This window comes from Labeo rohita, chromosome 6 (genome assembly GCF_022985175.1).
Source record: "Labeo rohita strain BAU-BD-2019 chromosome 6, IGBB_LRoh.1.0, whole genome shotgun sequence".
Classification (NCBI taxonomy): Eukaryota; Metazoa; Chordata; class Actinopteri; order Cypriniformes; family Cyprinidae; genus Labeo; species Labeo rohita.
In genome coordinates this window covers 13727077-13748375 of record NC_066874.1, presented here as the reverse complement: position 1 = coordinate 13748375, position 21299 = coordinate 13727077, and the positions used below count along the sequence as shown (strand labels likewise).

Genomic DNA, 21299 nt, shown 5'->3' with positions numbered 1-21299 from the left:
TACCAAGCCTAGTAGTGTTAGACCATCAGAATCTGGTGGTTCCAGAATTATTTGTTCTGTCTGTGATGGCTACTGCCAACTTGTATGTTTGGGCCACATACAAATCTACAACTCCTAAGGACGTGGCGGTGATCACTATGGATCCTTTTAAGGCAATGGTATGTGCTTGTGAATTCTCTGTTTTACCTGCAATCCTAGGTGTTTCTGTCAGGGCCAAGGAGGCCATTCCCAGTTTCCTCATCTTGGCCCGAGACCATTTCATGGTCCCTCGACTCAGCCCAGACAATCAATTCTAAGTAGTCTGCCTGTTTTGTTTTTCCTAGTTCCATCGTCTCAGTTGGAGAGATCATTTCAAGGTCCCTTGACTTTGCCAAGAGAGTTGATTCTCTATCATAGCTTTGTATTTAAAGTATCTTGCCAAACAAATCTAGCTCTCTAGTCTTTTTAGCATAATCATATCTTGTTTAGCCCTGTCGAGTCTGCTCTGTGTCTTCTTGTTCCCTACCCAGCCTTGTTGTTCCCAGACGGACACTCTGCCCTGTCCAACTTTGCCTAGTTTGGTGTATCCCAAATCTCTATTACTAATGACTATATAGGCTGCTCTCTGGTTACAACCTCTTGCCTGGATCTGATTTCTCATATGTATTTGTCCTTTAGACTGTTCTTCTTGATCTGATGCTTGCCTTGCTTTCACATCTGCCAGTGTCCTGCCCTGCTGGTAAAGGTAGTCCCAGACTTGGTGTCTGCAAGCTCTTGTTTGTTATCTGTCTTGTTTCTTTAATAAAGTTTGCTAATCTAGCAAGCCTCACAGTTTCCATTTTGTTTAGGACACTGTTCTTGACTAGAAGGCTGTATCCCGTAGACAGCCAAGGGCCTCACAAGGTTTTGGAACTGAACCACTGTTTGTGTCATAATGAGCAAATGATCACAATCCTGAGACACTTCTCTATCCTTCACATCACTTTTTGGCAAATTGTTTTATGATAAATTAGAAGAGGGCTCCAACTTTTTCACATCCATTTACTAATGTCATTTAAATCTGAATTGCTAAGTCAACATGTTTAGCTAATAATCAGCCTAATAAAACCTTAAGTAATGATTTGAAGTCAATTCATTAACTGAATTTGTTTGCTTTAGAAGTAAATGAATTAGATCTGACTTCTGATCTGTGTAGCACTCACCTTCATGACAGGCTGAGCGAAGTATTTGGCACTCCACTCGCAAAGACCCGTCTGCAGACTCACACTGATGAAGCTCCTGTGAGCAGCTGTCTCATCTCCATCCTCAGCAGTCTGAGAAATACACAGACAAATGTCAACATGCAACCGAATCAGCAAAAAAACTGTGATCAAGTCTTGTACTATGACCTACTGACTGTTTTTTATCCTCTTATTATAGAACTAAGCATCTAAAAACTTCTTCTAAAAACATCTAAAAAAACACAAATCATGAGCATGAAACACTGATTTCTGTTTAAATTACATTATCATGTTTTAATAAAAATAGTAATAGTGATACTGTGAAATATTACAACATAAAATAATGATTTTCTATTTTACTATATATTTAAAAGGTGGCAAAGCTAAATTTCATTATTCCAATCTTCAGTGTCACATGCTTCTTCAGAAATCATTCTAAAATGCTTAAGAAACATCTCTTATAGTAATTGTGCAAACAGTTTATATAAGTAATTATTGATTAACATTTAACGTAATATATTATGGAAACTGATTCTTTGATCAATAAAAAAGTTCAAAAGAACAGAAATTATTGCAAAGCATATGTAAATCTTATGTAACATTATAAATGTCTTTACTGTAACTTGACCAATTTAATTCATCCTTGCTATATAATGGCATAAATGCTATGATATGCTACTTATCTATTTGCCAAAAACATTATATGAATATGAAATATGAATAATATAATTTAAAATTATATTATTTTTATTTATTCACATCATTTAACATTTTTATTTTATTTTTTTATTTATATTATGTTCATTCATAGCCCTAATTTTCTCTCATGCAGCTCTTCATGTCTCTTTCTAGTTTCTTGTACTCCTAAGAGAATTGTTACTGCTTTAACTGGAGACTACTGAGCATCTAGCCATCTAACAAAGGTTTAAGCTCTATATACAATGAATACTGAAGGCATCTAAGGCCTTGGAAACTGGGATATGAGCGGTATCATTGTTAGTGGTTTAATTTTGCATCTGTGCCACAAAATAAGAAAACCAAACGGATGCAAAATAAAGTTTTCCTAAATCATTTGACATGTAAAATAAACAGTACAGCTCTGTGGAAAGATCTGTAGGAAACCAATATCGATGTTGTACCTGATCCGGTCCCTTGTCAAACATTTTCCTGGTGCGTGGGAACTGCTGTGAGTGGGGCGCCTGACCACCCAGAGTTGGTGTGTATGGTGGCCGAGTGGGCGGCCCCTCTCGGACCGGCGGTTTGGGCACTTCATTGGTGAGGCTGGAGCTGGAGGCACCAGGCATAGGTGGAGATCCGCTGGAGGGAGATGAAGAGCGTTTGGATCTGTGGGAAGCACTACAACACCAACAGGCATGGCCATAACACACAGATTAATGCGCTGCAAAAGAACAGGGCCAGCATGCACTGCACTGCTGCATGTTAAAACAAAATCAGCAGCAGCAGCAATAGCAAGCACAGCCAATAAACATATTCCGAAAAGAGTTTAATAAATGCAAAGAAAAGTAAAATAAGAGAGATGCACAAGCTAGTACATTCTGCTTTATCACCTGCTATTAAAAAAAAACAAAAACATTCCAGGCGACTATGTGGTACTGAAACAAGCATGTATTATTTACCCTGCTTGATGTATGAGTGTTCCTTTGCTGGTGGGGCTGGCAGGTGCTGATTGGGTAAGAGATCCTGAGTCCAAAATCCTTTGTGTGCGAGCGTTCATGGTGGCCTGATGTGAGAAGCAGTGGTAAAAGTTAAATGTATTACAAAAACGTAAAAGTCTAAAACTGTGCATAACATTGTCCTGCGTGCATCAAAAGCAGCAAAGATTTAAGGACAACCTACATTAAATGTCTAACGGTTCTTTCATACCTGTAGATTGATTGCTTTGTTCCAAAACGGGTTTAAATTATTACAATGTTGCTTTTTATTCTTGGTGCGGTTCACTTACACACAGCAAAGTTTCTAAAGGGACCAAATGGGTTAATATAAGTCACGCGTGAAAAAACAATCTAATAGGTAGAACAATTAATTTCATTGTTAGTTTCTGGTCGGAGCTGTATCCCTTCTAGCCACAACCAGCTGTCATCCGTCAGGATGGAACAACAACAGCTTTGCGGTCTTACTGTTGCATTTTTTTGTAGCTGTCATTATATTAATTCATAATTTTGAGCAGGTTTTTAAAATACACCTACTACAAAGAGAGCAATAAGACGGCATTATAAAATGAAAATGCGCGTTTTGATTTTGAATGGCGAAAACGTGCCCAAACACAGACATTCACAGGTTAATTTTAAGCGGTATTAGCAAAACAACAAAGCTACTGCTGTTCAGGGAACTGTAATTACCCATTATACAATGTGATATAGCCTGGTTCGTTGGTCCTTTGGATCGGATAGCTTTCTCACTACAACCAAACCGCTCCAGAGTTAATTTTCAATCGAGCCGAGACCACCTCGTTCAGGCGATCTCGACCGATTGTTTTGGTGCGGATCCGAGTGTGATTGCCGTGTTCACTAAGGGGGGAAACACGCCAGGTTCCGAAAAAAAAGTGCCAGGTGTGAAAGCACCCTAAATTTACCATCTATCTGTACCAACAGTGACTACTGTGCCATTTTAAAGTTTTCTATCTGAGTGCTAAAAAAATACTTTCTGGTGGCCCCGTAGGACTGTAAGTAAAATCCAATATAGTTAATGTATGCAAACACAGAGAATTAATTTCTGTTTGAGTTGCAATCCTAGAGACAAAAGCAACAGCAAAACTCTTCTTTATAACTCTAATCACAGCCTAAAAGGGTAAAAATCTGAAAATATGCTGTTTATACAAACACATGAAGTTGACTTATCTGCTTCATCTAAATCTAGTTAACCAATCCTATCCTCTCATCGCCATCTGGAGAGATGGTCTAATCTGATTTATATGCTAAAACCTGCTGGGAAGAGAAAGAGGTGTAGATTCATCATGATCGAGCAGACGGAAATAAAGTTATTCTGTGTTTGGGCTGCAGATCAAACATTAAAACGCTTGTGTTTTTGTCTCACAGATTCATTAAGTTAAAAAAGAAAAACAGATATGAATATCAAAAAGTTATGATGTAGACTATTGAAATGCAAACAATAATCAGTGATATGGACTGGAGGATAGAGCGATGGTGCATAGGACCAAATAAATTGGATAAAAATAAATACATTTAGTTATGTTCATAGTTACAACCCCCATAAAAGAGAGACACTAGCTATGTTCCAAAACCTAGCAAGTTGCCTTGCTACAATACTGAGCGTCCACTAACATTAAGCACCGCAGTGGCTTGAGGCTGTCTACACTAAAAGTGTCAAAGCAAAACTACCTTATGTTCTGTAGTTGAAGTACCCACAAGCAACAACTTAAAATTGGCTTCAATAGAGTTTGCTGGATAAACTAGCAGCATGATACTTAAAAAAATCATAAATGCTTAATATTTATAATAATTAGTTTTTCATTTTGTAATCAATTATTTAAAAAAATATTTACAATGCCCTAAAATGTTACCTTTTTTTTTACGTAGTTTGTACAAATACACCACTTCATAGTTTGCTGCTGTTACATTTTTCCAAAAGTGTTGTATTATTTTAATCCAAGAACTAATGTAGAAGGATAAAAGCAGAGGCATCACAGTGGCACAGGGGTGGAGTACCATTAAACAACACTATGCTTGCACATCGTACATAAATAATAAAAAACAAAATATAAGCTCATCTTATCTGATTCTCATGTAGGATTGAGTGTCTATGTACTTGAAGTGTAAACATGAAAATTCAGATCCTACGTTATTAAAGTCACAAAATATTATTCAAATGCACTGCTGTCCTAAATAATATGCAATTAGTCCACAAAAATGCCTGAACGATTTATAATTTCTAGTCGTTTTTTTGTAGGATTTGTAGTAACGATGCAATTTTGTATCGTAGTAGTACATCACTTTCAATGGTGGCATATTGTCTTTCTACATACTTAAAGAGATTCACTTTTCTTTTCACCAGTGAAGATATACTGTACTTTTAGCGCTATTATGAGTAAATGATAGGGGGTGTGTGTTATTTTGACTGGACTCAGCAGGTCTATCTGAGTATTACAGCACAAATGTCAGCATGACAAATTGGCACTCATTGTCACCTGCTGCTCAGGAACTTAAGAAAGGTCAAAGATAAAACAAGTCTGATTATTGGAAATTTAAACAACCTTTGAAAGTTCTGCAATCACGGTGTAAAAACTTTCCAACATTAATCAGCGTCTAGCTCTTAACAACAACAACAACAAAAAAATACAATTAAGAGCACTGAAGTACTTATGTACTCAAAAAAAAAAAAAAAAAAAAAAAAACCTTCAAAAATTAAATTCCATTGTTCCGTTATTTGGCTGAAATCAGGCTCAAGCTGATGTAGACATGATGCAAGCAGACCTGAAAAATCAAGCAAGAATGTCTGATACACTGTCAGAGGATTTTGGGAACTCCCACTACCCCTTCTCTCTCCAGTTTGAACTCTAATTGGGGATTATACCAACACTTCCAAGCTTTAACTTAAAAGCAGTATTGTGTATACAGGATGAAAATAAGATTTATTGTAAAGTGGAAAAACAAATCAGTCTGGAGTAACTGTCAGTTCCCTGAATTCTCTCTGTATCTTGCTTATGCTAGTTAATGTCAAAGTGGTAGTGTTTTCCAGAAATTGAAAACCCCCAACTCAAAAGAGATGTGATGACAAATCTATTGATTAGTAAATCCCCACAGACCTCATACCACATATTACATATGAAGTCACTTCTAAGGTGTTTGTTGCATATGGCAAAATCATGAACGTAGGTTTGTAAAGTAAATTCCGCAAAATATTTGCCCCAAAATTGATATAAACTTACATGAACTCAAATGAACAGAAACCAAAATCAAAAGCCAGTTAAGCAGTTAAGAACTTCTGGAAACCCAAAATAATTTTGAGGAAGCGCTTTGAAAATGTAGTTTGCCAAGCTACTTATAATTTCAAGCAGTTAAAGCTATTCTGTTAAGAAAAGAATTTGTTACAATACAATGTGAATTCAAACACTGGTTCATGTTGGAAAAAGTAAATTGTCAATGGACAAACTGCAATATTAAAAAATAGCAACTGAAAATGTAATAATGTTAGCTGTGTCTCTAGTTTTACCTAAGGACTTGAAGCCCATATATCAGTCTCAGAGGAAGCAGGGTACTGACACGGCTTGCACAGCAGATAGACAGAGACAGAAGTCAACGGTGGTTATTACCTTCTTAACTTACGGGTGCCTCTCATAGTGGCTACTCACATTACCAGGCCACAGGGAGTTGTTTTTTTTTTAGAATTGGATTTGCTCAATAATAAACAGGGCAGAATGTGGAAAGTTTAGCAGTGGAACGTGTAAGCCTCAGATGTAGAATGTGGGCTTGAGCACGTCTCATGTAAGGTACATAAGTGCATGTTTTCTGAATTCTTACACAAAAAAAAAAAAAAAATTAGCAGGGTGTAGCTTGCACAGAAGATACACAGAGACAGAAGTCGGCTGTGGTTATTACCTTCTTAACTTACGGGTGCCTCCCCAGTATGGAATTGCAAAGTAACAGAAGGTAATAAAGGAAATTTTATATATACCATAGTACTGAATGATTACTCAATGACATTCACATCCAGCCTAATATTTATGATTAGAGTTCATGAATTTTTTCTTAACCTTGTTCTAATGTTAGTGAACACGCCTAAACCATCTCTATATAAAGGGATTCTGCACAGCCTTTCCTTGACAGTTTTTTGTCATTCTTGTTAAAACTATGCAGCTCTCTGCAGACACACTCTCGCCAGATCCTTAAGCACTGAAAAGTGTATCATCCTCAAAACCAGTTCAAACACAATAAACACTCAATAAAAACTTTTATACAGGACCAAGCTTACAGACCTCTTATTAGCCAGCTGTACATACACATGTATCTGCGTTGTTATTCAAAGAAATCTTTTGGCTCGAGCTATAATGTAGCTTTTCTTACTTTTTCCACTGCATTTGATGAAAATTTTTTAAGATGAAATATAACAATAATATTATGCATAAATTATATATAGAGAGAGACCTGACATCGTCTTGGTAATTGATGTAGGCTATCACCGCCGTGTTGTCTGACCAGACCAGGACCTGGTGTCGGCAGGAAGGTTATCAAGGCCAGTAAAGCTGGCGACAGAGTCTCTCCGGGGCTGACCAGGAGCCGGACGCTGCGTTGTCCTCCAACAGAGCAACCCAACCCAAGCTGGAAGCGTCTGTTGTGAACACCTTTTGTTTGGAGGTCAGTCCCAACTGTATGCCTGGTTGAAACAGGTGAGAAGTTGTCCAGGGGGCCACAGCCTTCAGGCAGCAATGGTTTACCTTGATGTAAAATTGGCCCAGGCTCTAGGCGTGGGGCGGGACTTGGGCTTTGAGACAATATTTGTGAGGCTGCATGTGAAGCAGGCCCAAAGGTATAACAGAGGAGGCAGCTGCCATAAGATCGAGCAGCCTCTGAAAAATTTTGAGGGGACAAGACGTCCCTGGTTTAAGGGATGTTGTCAGTCGCTAAAAAGACAGGGACCGTTCTGGCCTAATCCATGCCTACATCTGGGCAGAGTTTATATTTGTTTGCAGAAAGACTGCTTGTTGTCTGAGAGACAGTTGACTCTTCTGAAGGTTGATCTTTAACCCAAGGCACTCCAATAATACTCTGTGAGTGACTAATTCCCGTTCTGATCTGGCTAGCATCAGCCAGTCATCGAGGTAATTCAATATGCAAATTAACATCTGTCTTAGAGGGGAATGAGCTGGGAAAGTGCGAAGGGCCGGAGACAGTGCGAATGGTAGGTCTGCATACTGGCAGACCACTCCCTCAAACGCAAATCTCAAGAAATGTCTATTATGGGGGGCTATGTGAATGTAAAAATAAGCACCTTTTTGTTCCACCATCAAAAAACTTTTTAATGTTGTGGAGAAGTTTGGCTTGGAGTACTGCCATCATATGTAGAGCCAATCCAGCCTGGCTGGCTGCTGCGTAAGCCTTGTTGGCCAAGGCAGTCCTGCAGGGCTTCGACGGATGTGCTGTATGGGCTTTTAAGGACACTCCAAGCCGAGGTCCTCCGCCACCTTGGAGAGACGCCAATGTCCTCCTCTGAGGAGGGGTGTTGATCTTCTTGTGTAAAGCACACCGCCAGGGCGAGGCGAAGCAGGGAGGGAGGGGCATGTGGGCGCTAAGCCGACGTAACATTGTTTAAACCCGTTGCTCAGCTGTTTCCTTCTCTTTGGCGAAAAAGAAAATGGGAGAGCAGAGTGGGGAAGACCTCCTTCCCTGAAGGCGGCGATCTGCGAGTGGAGACAGAAAACAATCATGCTCTCGCAATGAGCCTTTAACAAGGGCAGCCTCTTCATGGGCACTCCTTGCACAAGCCACATATGCGGCACGACATTTGCAACAACGTGCGCTAGAAATTTGCTCAGAAAATATGCTCTTTTTTTTTTAAGCGCTGGATAGCCCCAGGGGAAAACTTCCTGTGCTAGGGAGCGGAAAACTTCCTCAACGGCAGCGAGCAGAGCTGAGCTTCTTCCGTATTTTTAATTCAGCTTCTTGTAGAGCCAGCAAAGAGATGATCCTCATCACTGAAGGAGAAGATTCTAATGAAATGGCACTGCAAGCCAACTTATATAGAGGTCGGTTCCATCCTTTCTGGAGGGATAAAGCACCATTGGTTTGTGCAGATACACAAACGTGAACAAATCAGGCTTCAGTACAGAGTAAGACAGTTCTCCCCATACACAACCTATTTAACACAAGTGTTTTATAGGCTATGCTAGATGTACTTAATATTTTCACAAATACAAATATCAGAAATTATATTAATTATGTGGGAAAAAAATATCAACTTACAAGTAGGGCTGCATGATAAATCGAAATGAAATCGTAATCGTGATTAGGCAGAAGCTGTGATTGCATATCTTTCAGTGAAGTATGGTTCTGTGATCAGCAGTAAATCTTCATCTGAAGGCCAGAGGGTGCTCTCACGTGGAAATGCCAAATACTTCCGAAGAAGACACCCATGAAAACACGATTGCTGCAGCTTAATAAATAGAAGATTTAACTGAATTCATTGATTCAACGTGACTAATAAACACACGACTACGACAATATATGGTTTATCTGAGTTCTTATTGTTATAATTTTCATTATAATGAAGTATATTTATAATATAATGCCTTTATCACTGCTTAGAATACTATGAAATATGTTGTGTGCTTTATTCTGTGTAAGAAGCCACATCATCTCACAGAAAGATTTATTTCACACTCGACTAATGTTATGAAGTAAGTTCGGAGTAAAAACATTTTATTAAAAGTGGTATTTTCACATGCTTTCAGATGTACTACCTACACAGAGCCGTAGTTCACTGAGAAGCTACGCAAACAGCTGTCTTTATCGCAAACAATTTCTTTCGATTTTATAATCATGTAATAATATCGTCTACGATTTTTTTTTACGTAACCTATCAGTGAACTACGGCTCTGTAGTAATTGCTGCTCCATCTGAAAGCAGGTGATAGAGATTTACTGCTGATTACAGAACCAGTTTTATTGAAAAAATGCGCATTGAAATTGCATTTGATTAATCGTGCAGCCCTACTTACAAGCATGTTTTATTAATCATTAGTTTTAGCTGAAACATGGAGACATTTCATTAATTTGCCCCTGCAGTTTAGTTCTATTGTTGTGACTATATTTTACTTATTGTTTTCGTTGTTGTTGTTTTTTTAAAATCATAGGGAAAAAAATACAGTATTCTTACATTGATTTAAAATATTCAATAAAGAGTGACCAGCAATTTCTTAATTTACTGACATTACATTTTTTGCGAATTATATTATTATTATAATCAGCGAATTATAAAATTTAAGTTTGAAACTATTTATGACACCAAGGGGTGACAAAATAAATGTGTTACAAAAATAGGCTAGGGCTCATAATTCTCCCATCCACAGTAATGTACCTTTTCCTATCATCGCAGAGTAATGTACACTTCTTTAAATGCACGGTAATATAAAATACTGGCTAGTAATCTAAAATAATGGCTAATAATTATATGATGAATAATTATTGAGATTAAAGGTTATAATGTTATATTATTATTGTTGTTGTTATTATTACAGGTAATTTATTTCATTTGGTTGACTACCTATTGCACAGTGATCCACTAAGCGAGGCACTATGACAAGTAAATGGAACCAATATGTAGAACATTTAAAAGCAGAATAATGATGTTTAGAATTTTATAGAATTACATTAATCAATTTTTTCAGTTTTAATCATGTATGTAAATGTTTATTAGTGCTCCAATGAACTTCCAACTCAAGTGGCTGACGGTAAATCCATTTTTTTAAATACAAAAACATGTTGATCCATTACACTACAAATGCTCTCAACTGAGCTTACCATGTAGTGAACCCAGAATATTTCTTTAAAGGGTCATGAAACCCGTTTCAGCACTGGTTTAGTTCTCACCACCGTTTTAAAAAAAGCTGCAAAAGTGGGCGTGGTGCACTGCGGAGCAGAGGGGGAAGAGGGGAGAGAGTCAACTTCGGGTTCAGACAGTTTCATTTCGCTCACATTGAGTTAACCACAAATAAATGCACAGCCATTTGCACTCTGCATCAAAAACGTATATGAATGTGCTGTTGCACCTCTATTAACACCTATATAACTTTTAAGGCTTATTTTGCGGCATTTATAATCCTTTTGATTGGTTGCGTCAAGTTGTTGTAAAAACCGCTATTACACTCACTCTATGAATGAATCGTGTTTGTGCCAGACTCTTACAAAGCAAACAAAAATAAACACACTCCTTCAATCCATGAATGTTTCTCCCAGTTAATATATGAAATCTCACAGTCTGAAGCATCTGTCATAGCAAATCAACACACGCTGTCGTAAATATTTTGGCAAAGCGTCTTCTCATAGGATAAGAACACACAGCCTCATGAATAATTATGAGACACCAACGCGTCATCGAAGTACTATGGTCTGCTGCCACGTCACAAACTGTGACGTCAACACAATGTAGATTTTAAACCTGGAAGATGAAAATAGCACAAAAAAGCTCAAAATTAACCAGTTTTCTCCAACAACTGAAACTAACAGATGCTAACATTGTCATCTATGATGTGCAACACAAACACCTTTGCTAAAATCTCTGAAAAAATAGTCTGGGGTTTCATGAACCTTTAAGAATCTTTTTATCCTGACAATGTTCTTTTCTACAATATGTGTAGCACAATATGTTCTGGACATGTAACACTTACAAATGAAATAACACTAAGTATAAATATATAGATATAAGCAGAAATGCCAGATATAAATATGTGAGAACAGTGAAATGGGGAAGATGTAAGTAGGTTCCCAGAAATGTCTGTACCTTGTATGCAATGCTGTTGAGAACCTTCATGGCCAGATCAGAGACGTCTGGAAATGGATCAGCTGCAAGATGCAGTAGCACCCTCCAAATCTGAGTATATACACTGTTAAAAGACACTCCTGAAAAGAGAAATCACATTTCAACACATTTTATTAGTTTCATTTTAGATAAAGGAATGATGCATTCATCCATTCAATGAGGATTTCTCTTGAAACACGACAGTAGATTGAAATACAGTGCTACTTTTATATGGTACTTTTTCATATACAATGGCAGTCACATTTTTCTTACAAGAATACCATGGTATTGCCATGAATAACACAATCAGAAAACACAGCAATAGTACTTTCATTAAAGCAGTTTCAATCTGAATTTTGCAGGGAATAAACAAATACTTAAGCCATGCTCTCTTTTATTCCGTAACACCAGTTTTTACAGGACAGTTTAAGGTCAGTTGTTTATGATTTTGTCGATATATCCAAGAAAAGAAACACATGAAATTGAATAATCTGTACAGTCATTAAGGTCACTAATTACTTCACCTCCCCGTTCCAATAAAAACAGAACTATTGATTTACACAATAGTAAAAAGCAGATCTCATCCATCTTTCATTAGAAGTTGTCATTATTGTTATCAGGATGTCATTGAATGGTCTGGAAATTATGTGATTTCAGAACCAGGAAACAGCTGTGGGAACACCTTGATTTCAATCTGACATTTTCTCTCTTGTCCCTGGAGTGAACTGGCAACCGCAGCTGACATTATCAGTCTTTTGTATTTTTTCTCCCAATTCTCATGCATTTTCGTTCTGTCATCATCTGCAGCATGCCACCCCTCAATTCTGTCACTAGTTCATCCTACTCTGCACCATTCAGGTGAACAAGACACATTCCTTCAATTATGTAGTGCTGCCATTCTCACCTCATTATGAGCCTGGGTGCATTTGCCATGTGTGCGTATGCGTTAACATCAACAACCCATCCCCTGGACGAGTGTACCTGTGCTGGAGCGTGTGTATAAGTGTGTGAGAACATCAAGAGCCCACCAGGCAGATGAGCGCATTTGTGATGCAGAAAGAGTATGTGCTTTCCCTGTGGTGCTGCGTGAGAGTAGAGCCCCTCATCATTGGCATGCACATTGTGTCTGCCATATTAACGCACACACAATCCAAAGCGCCTCATGAATACAGTCCCCAGAGACACCTCCTCCAACTCTCTCTCTCTCAGTGCACTTTTCTATATCCACACAATAACAGCAGGTATGGAGAGCAGATGTTCAATGATCTGAAAGCTAAAAAGCAGTCTTCTGACCCTCACTCTGAGAGCCACTTCACCTAAATGCTAATCTTTGGCCATGTCAACTGAAATTAATAGTAATCTCTGACAAACCAAAAACAAAAATAATTAAAATTTTGCAGAGAAACCAATACCCAGCAGTTAGAGTATAATATGGGAAAAGGCGATGCTCTGGCATACTCCTTTATTTTTATTGGCTGATGTAAACAGAGACATAATTCTCTACAGATGGTCATGAAATATTCAGCAGGACTGCAGTGGTGTGCTGTCAAAACCTGCCACAGTTTCAGGAAACACCAAGAAATGGAAATATTTTCCTAACCATGGCAGATCAGTGTATTATGATATCACTCCAGTACTTAACATTCTTCTCCAGGGAACGTTAAAAGCTCTAGCTCATTTAGCATGCATCAACACTGGAAAATTGTGTACATGAGCAAAAAGATACAAGCAGGTTATTACAAGCAGACTATTGCCCAATAGATTCCAAGTTGGAATTTAAAAGATCAGACTAGTGTAATGATCTGTATAAAGGCTGTCAACGCTTAAACAGTTACCAGTTGTTTTGAATGAACTGAACATGATATGCTGATTGATTATTTAAAATAGTCACTTACTTTTATTGTATATCAAATCCCAAAAAATCCCAATTATTGAGGACAACAAGTTTGTTTAAATACATTCAGTTTAAGATATTAAAATACTAGTATACACCTAATCCAATATACAGTAATACATAGAACACACCTAACTCAAAACAAATAGTTTAAAATGGGAATGACAGATTTAAAAAAATGTGTGCACTGCAATCTCAATATACAAGATGACAACCATCAAGCTCTCTGGCCATGAACCCCGGTTACTAAATTTTGGAAAGAACACACTGCAGAACTATCTGTCTACTGCCCCTTTGCCCCACTTCTGTCTCTAGCTATCCCCCAAAAACTGGAAAATATAAAAATAAAATTTCCACTGCACAATGGCTACAGGTACTACCAGACCAAATAACCTAGCAAACAGATGGTTATATTCAATCACAAATCACTTAAATTTAAACACATATTTAGCACCATTGCTTCTCTAAATATTAACATACTCTGACAGATGTGTGTGTGTGTAAAATATAAATGAATAAATATATCATTTTATAGAGATCTGACACAATACATTTTAACTTCTACTATTTAACCTTGATTGTATAAATGTCTCCAATAATACAAAGACACAATGTAACTTGAAATATTTGTATTCCTCACAGTTATTTTTGTAACATTCTAGCATGGGAATTTTTTTTCTCTGATATATTCTGTACTGTTTACTGAACTGTACTTTATTAATATTCAGATGGCACCCCTAGTCAAAATATTTTTTATAATTTTACGTTTTATACACTGTTGTCAAATACTCTGCAACTTAACTTTAAACAAACACCTGCTATAAAAGGTGCCTTGAACTTTGGACTCTGCTGTGTTAGCACTTAGTTTCCTGCACTGCCTGGCTACCGATTTCTTTATGCAAAGCACAGTCCCTCTTGGAGGTTAAGTAAGGACTGTAGAAACAGCTTCATACTTTTAATAAATTAGTCACAGATTATATAAAGCCAAAGAGGGTATAAGGAGGAGGATATAAGGAGAGGATGGGTTGACAGGAGGTCAGAGGAGAAAGATGAAATGAAAAAGTTGTGTAAGGTGCTGGTGTAGACTCTGCACTGACGTTACTCAGAGGTGTGAAGGAGTAAGAAGCAGCTTGCCCAAAAAGCTGCTTCTTTTTGCTTATATATACACAGTGCACAGCATAAATGAGTACAGTCCTTCTGAATAAATAAAAAGATAAAAGATGTATTTTCTTAATTCTCACTAATATAATTCATGGAAATATGGCAAAATTGAAATGTATTAAACATATACTTTATATATAAAATATATGCCAATATTTTCTGTAAAATAAGTAAATTAGCCAATTTTGTTCGAATGAAGGATTGCAGATATGTGTATACCCTAGATTTAATTCAGCAAGTGTATAATACTCTAGTACTTTAAGTATACTGTACTCTAGAACTTTAAGTATACTGTTCTGACCCTACAAGTTCATGACAAATCAAGAGCATTAAGACTGAGTGAAATACAACTCCACGTAATGACTTAAAATAGAGAATATGCCACAAAAGATAGAAAAAGAGGAGTTGAGAAAAAAAATTTCATGAATGAATGAGAGAGAGAAATAAAATAGATTTAAAGATGAAGAGATGAAAGCGTCTGAATGTGCAGATCAAAAGGCTTTGAGAGGCAGAAATTTGTGAAAATGTTGATAAATTGGGTTTAATGCTGATTAGGGATGTGTAGCCATTTCAGTGGTTCTCAATTCCAGTCCTCACACTAGAAAAGTGTAAAGTTTGACACAGTATACCCAAGTAAATAAATACAATTTAAATTATGTCTTGCACACTTTAAAGCCCTTTAAATGGAACATATACACTCACTTCGAACTGGAATCATGGGTGAAAATCCTGAGATGTCCACTTCGCAGGACACTTATGGTCAAACAGAACAAATGTTGGAAGTGATAAGAGATATATAAGAAAGTGTGGCTGGGGGAGGGCGAGGACTGGACTTGAGAATCGCTGAGCTATTGCATCACAAACGCACTATCCTCTCTAAGTCTCTCATGTGCATGATGTGAGTAGATCTATTTTTATGATGCACGGAACTGCTGCCTGTGTACAGAGTACCAAATAATTCACTTATGAGGTCCCATTTCAGTTAGGATGCTGTAATAGAAGGTAGTTGTCTATGTATGCAGTTGGCAGCTTTCTAGGTTTTGGAACAAAGCCTCAATCTCACCATACAGTGACACAAGTAACAATATAAAGGATCAGAAACTGAAACCAATGGGCTGACCAGAGAAAAATATAAATGTCAAATAAGAAAGAGTGAGAGAGAGAGAGAAGGACAAGAAGCTTCTACAGCAGGTTTGATTGATGAGACTGAATTAGAACAATTTAGAGGATCTATACGTTGAAATAGGACTAAAATAAATAAATTCTGCTGCAGAGGGATTATGAGTTTTCTAGTCTCTTGATTTAACCATTTACCAGCTTTGTCTGCAGAGGCCATAAAAGAACAAGATTTAAAGAACCAGCATTTCTGTGTCTGATTCTTAACTTTCCTTCTAAATTCTTATAGGGACATGTGGAACAGCATTCAGTTTCTGAGTTCAGTACATGTAAAATTGTATTAGTTCACATTCAAATGTAACATCAGTCATTGTTTACTCATCCTCAGGCTGTTCCTTTTCCAAGAATTCACACAGAAAACATTTCATTCAAAGCAACTCTGACAAAACATACAGAAGCAATTAACGAAAGAGAACAAAAAGTATTACCACTACAACAACCCTCTGAAAACAAACCTGTATGTTTTTCTCTTCCTTGCAACTAAGAATCACTAAATGTGACAGAAGTTGTACGCTGAAATTAAGAGTTCACTGAAATCTGGATGTGAGTCTCTATTCTCACCATAATCTCTGACATAATCAGCTGGGTTTTCTCTGCATTAGTATGGTTTTGAACTGATTGCTTGAATGCATGCACTTACTGGATCCTTGACCTTAAAACTTTCCAGAAATTTACCAGTTTAAAATGATCTGATTGCGGAAGAGCGGAAACATATCTTGCCCAAAAAGCTGCTTCTTTTTGCTTATATATACACAGTGCACAGCATAAATGAGTACAGTCCTTCTGAATAAATAAAAAGATAAAAGATGTATTTTCTTAATTCTCACTAATATAATTCATGGAAATATGGCAAAATTGAAATGTATTAAACATATACTTTATATATAAAATATATGCCAATATTTTCTGTAAAATAAGTAAATTAGCCAATTTTGTTTGAATGAAGGATTGCAGATATGTGTATACCCTAGATTTAATTCAGCAAGTGTATAATACTCTAGTACTTTAAGTATACTGTACTCTAGAACTTTAAGTATACTGTTCTGACCCTACAAGTTCATGACAAATCAAGAGCATTAAGACTGAGTGAAATACAACTCCACGGAAGGACTTTCACCTTGGGAGAATGAATATCTTCATTGTCATGCTGAAAAAATGCCCAATAATGCAGGGAATGAGGGGAGAGTAGCATCTTCAGTTTCAGCTTTTTGTATTACATGTATTACGCACAATTCCCTCACACCTTAAGCACTCATACATCCCTATATAAGAGCTTTACTACCACTAAATGTCACTGTGGGAACCAGGCACATCTCACTGTACTCCTCTTCTAGCAACACCAGAACATTTTGGATGCTTTTCGATTAATTTGGTATTTCTTTTGTATCACTGTCCTCTATCATGCTAAGAAATAAGTCAGATGGCAGTTCTCTCCCAAGTGGCTCCCTTGCTGCCAGCATTAAGTCCGAGTATGATTCAGTGGGCTATATAACACTTTTAATTGTTAGGAAAGTACTTGTCTTTAAAAGTTTGGGATCAATATACTTACCTATTGATCAAAAATAGCCTGAAAGAGCAAGCCTCATGTTGACCTGTTAAAATCAGCCATCATGTCAAAACTATAAATAAATAAATAAATAAATAAATAAATAAAGATTAAGAGTGTTACCAAAAGTTGTGTGTCCAGGGCCTAAAATTAACAATTGCCAAGTGCCAAATGGGAGTAAAAAAAGTCAGTCATCTTGCTCAGAGAACAGTATAAATGGTTGAAAATATTTTTATTTCCATTTATTATTTATAACGCACCTGCCATCCAATAATTGCAGTACATTTTGTGCTTTGTTACTTTTAATCAGAAATAATGTATCAGCTTTTAAAATCCGTCAATTTTATCACAAAATACAAACTATAAATGTGGTTTTGGCACTCTTTAATGTGGTGTTTGCTGTTGCACCTCAGTTCAAGTGGCACACGAACGATCATCTGTTCCGCTTTGCTACTAACCAACAAGATGCGCAAAGCCCGACTCTACGGGTATGGCCAAGTCATCAGAAGCGGCAATGATACAGTGGTGAAAACGGCCTACCACCTATCACCACCTGGACGACAACTGTGCATTTGGCCGAAGAAGCGGCAACTCGATCTTCTGCAGGAGGACATGCGCGCAGTCAATATCACCTATAACAATGCCCTAAACATAAATTCAGTAAGATTGTTATTCACGTTGGCACTAATGAGGTTTGACTTCGCCAGTCGGAGATCACTAAAAATAATGTTAAAGAGGTGTGTGAACTTGCAAGTACGATGTCAGACACTGTAGTTTGCTCTGGTCCCCTCCCTGCGTTTCGTGGTGACAAGATACATAGCAGACTGTCGTCACTAAATGGTTGGAGTTCTAAGTGGTGCCCGTAGAATAGGTTTCATAGACAATTGGACAAGTTTTTGGGGCAGACCTGACCTGTTGAAAAGAGATGGTCTTCATCCCTCCAGGGGTGTTGCCACTCTTCTCTCTAGAAATATGGTATATAGTCTTAGAGTCTGCACTTGACTAACTGGTGCCCAGGTTATGAAGCAGACAGACTGGCTAAATCGACCGTCTGCTAGCCGCCTCACATCACCGAAATCAGTTAATTCTCAGCACATAGACATCCTTTCACCTACATATAATGTTATAGAAACTGTAGAAAATACAAAAAATGTCCAAACCAATTTAAGAGTAACAATCTAATTGATGTTATATGATTGCCGTTATAAACATGAACCACGTCTAAAAGTTAAAGGGGGGAGGTGTTTCTACAATTTATAGCAATATTTTCAGCGTTTCTCAGAGAACGGGCTTCAAGTATAACTCGTTCGAAGTAATGGTGCTTCATATAACATTATCCAGAGAAACAAGTGTTAATGATAAATCCCCCCGTGACGTTTGTACTTGCTACTGTATACAGGCCACCAGGGCACCATACAGACTTTCTTAAAGAATTTGCTGATTTTTCTATCTGAGTTAGTGTTGGCTACAGATAAAGTCTTAATAGTGGGTGACTTTAACATCCATGTTGATAATGAAAACGATGCACTGGGCATTTATAGACATTCTGAACTCTATTGGGGTTAGACAACACGTGTTAGGACCTACTCTTTGTCGAAATCATACTTTAGACTTAATACTGTCACATGGAATTGATGTTAATGTCATTGAAATTCTGCAGCAAAGCGATGATATCTCTGATCATTATCTAGTCTTGTGTATACTCCAGATAACGAAAACTGTAAATTCAACTCCTTATTACAATTATAGTAGAACCATAACTTCTACTACAAAAGACTGCTTTGTAAGTAATCTTCCTGACTTATCTGAATTCCTCAGCATGTCCAATAGCTCAGAAAAACTTTTTGAAAACTATTGAGACTCTCTTTTCTAGCACTCTAGATATGGTCACTCCTTTGCGCCTAAGGAAGATTAAGGAAAACAGTCTGACCCCGTGGTATAACGAGCACACTCACGCCCTAAAGAGAGCCGCCTGGAAAATGGAGCGCAGCTGGAGGAAAACAAAACTAGAGGTTTTTCATACCGCCTGGCGTGAATGTACCCTTTCCTATAGAAAAGCGTTAAAAACTGCAAGATCTGATTACTTTTCGAATCTTTTAGGAGAAAACAAACATGACCTTAGGTATTTATTCAAAACAGTGGCTAAGTTAACGAAAAATAAAGAACCAACAGGTGTTGACTTTGCCCCTCAGCAAAGCAGTAATGACTTTATGAACTACTTTACTTCCAAGATCGATACTATTAGAGATAAAATTGTCACCATGTAGCTGTCAATTACAGTATTGCATCAAATAGTGCACTATAGATCTCCTGGGGAACAATTCCACACATTCTCTACTATAGAAAATGAAGAATTGTATAAACTTGTTAAATCATCTAAACCAACAACATGTATGCTAGACCCTATTCCATCTAGGCTACTAAAAGACTTGCTTTCAGATGTCATAGGTCCTCTTCTGAATATTATTAATTCGCCATTGTCTTTGGGATATGTCCCTAAAACCTTCAAACTGGCTGCTATTAAGCCTCTCATTAAAAAACACAACTTGACCCCAAAAAATTAATAAATTACAGACCCTTCTCAAACCTCCCTTTTCTGTCAAAGATATTAGAAAAGGTAGTATCCTCACAATTATGTTCCTTTCTACAGAAAAATGGTATCTGTGAGGATTTCCAGTCAGGTTTTAGACCGTATCATAGTACTGAGACTGCTCTTATTAGAGTTACAAATGATCTGCTCTTGTCATCCAGTCGTGGTTATATCTCTCTGTTAGTACTACTGGATCTTAGTGCTGCGTTCGGCACTGTTGACCACAACATTCTCTTGAACAGACTTGAAAATTATGTTGGCATTAGTGGTAGTGCATTGGCATGGTTCAAATCGTACTTATCTGACCACCATCAATTCATGACAGTGAATGAAGAGGTACCATATTGATTGCAAGTGCAGTATGGAGTACCTCAAGGTTCAGTACTAGGGCCATTACTTTTTACACTTTACATGTTACCCTTGGGAGATATCATCAGGAAACATGGTGTTAGCTTTCACTGTTATGTTGATGATACTCAGCTCTATATTTCTTTGCGGCCCAGCGAAACATACCAATTTTAAAAACTAATGGATTGTGTAGTTGAGATAAAAAAAACTGGATGACGAATAATTTCTTACTACTAAATTCTGACAAAACAGAGGTGCTAATTATTGGACCTAAACCGCATTTTTCCATCTTAAAAATATCTAAATTACGACCTATGCTCTCAATGTCAAATGCCGAAACGTTAATTCAAGGTTAGATTACTGTAATGCTTTATTGGGTGGTTGTTCTGCACGCTTAATAAACAAACTCCAGCTGGTCCAAAATGCAGCAGCTAGAGTTCTTACTAGAACCAGAAAGTATGACCATATTAGCCTGGTTCTGTCTACACTGCACTGGCTCCCTATTAAACATTGTATAGATTTTAAAATCTTGCTAATTACTTATAAAGCCCTAAATGGTTTAGCTCCTCAGTACCTGAGCGAGCTCTTATCACATTATAGTCTCTCACGTCTGCTGCGTTCTCAAAACTCGAAGACACACTTTGTCAGTTTAAATCTAGATTAAAGACCCATCTCTTTGACCTGGCTTACACATAACACACTAACACATTTCTATAATTCAAATTCATTAAAGGATTGTTAGGATGCATTAATTAGGTCAACCGGAACTGGGAACACTTCCCATAACAAGAAATAAGAAGAATGGCATCTACTTTAATATTAGTCTGTTTCTTTCTTATTCCGAGGTCACCTTATCCACCAGATCCAGCCTGTATCCAGATCAGATGGTCACTGC

The 21299-nt window shown here is 37.4% G+C and overlaps 1 protein-coding gene across 5 annotated transcripts in view; it reads right to left on the bottom strand.

Moving 5' to 3' along the window:
- The window catches only part of rptor (regulatory associated protein of MTOR, complex 1), a 213426-nt gene that overhangs the window by 33514 nt on the left and 158613 nt on the right, over nucleotides 1-21299 (bottom strand). For 3 of the 5 annotated variants that reach the window (XM_051111869.1, XM_051111865.1, XM_051111867.1), the window contains exons 22-25: nucleotides 11672-11790; nucleotides 2837-2940; nucleotides 2339-2555; nucleotides 1182-1292 (exon numbers count right to left, since the gene is read on the bottom strand). In XM_051111869.1, coding sequence (XP_050967826.1) covers nucleotides 1182-1292; nucleotides 2339-2555; nucleotides 2837-2940; nucleotides 11672-11790 — 551 coding nt within the window. The remainder of the gene's footprint in view (nucleotides 1-1181; nucleotides 1293-2338; nucleotides 2556-2836; nucleotides 2941-11671; nucleotides 11791-21299) is intronic. The other 2 variants (XM_051111866.1, XM_051111868.1) reach the window with 1 other exon arrangement.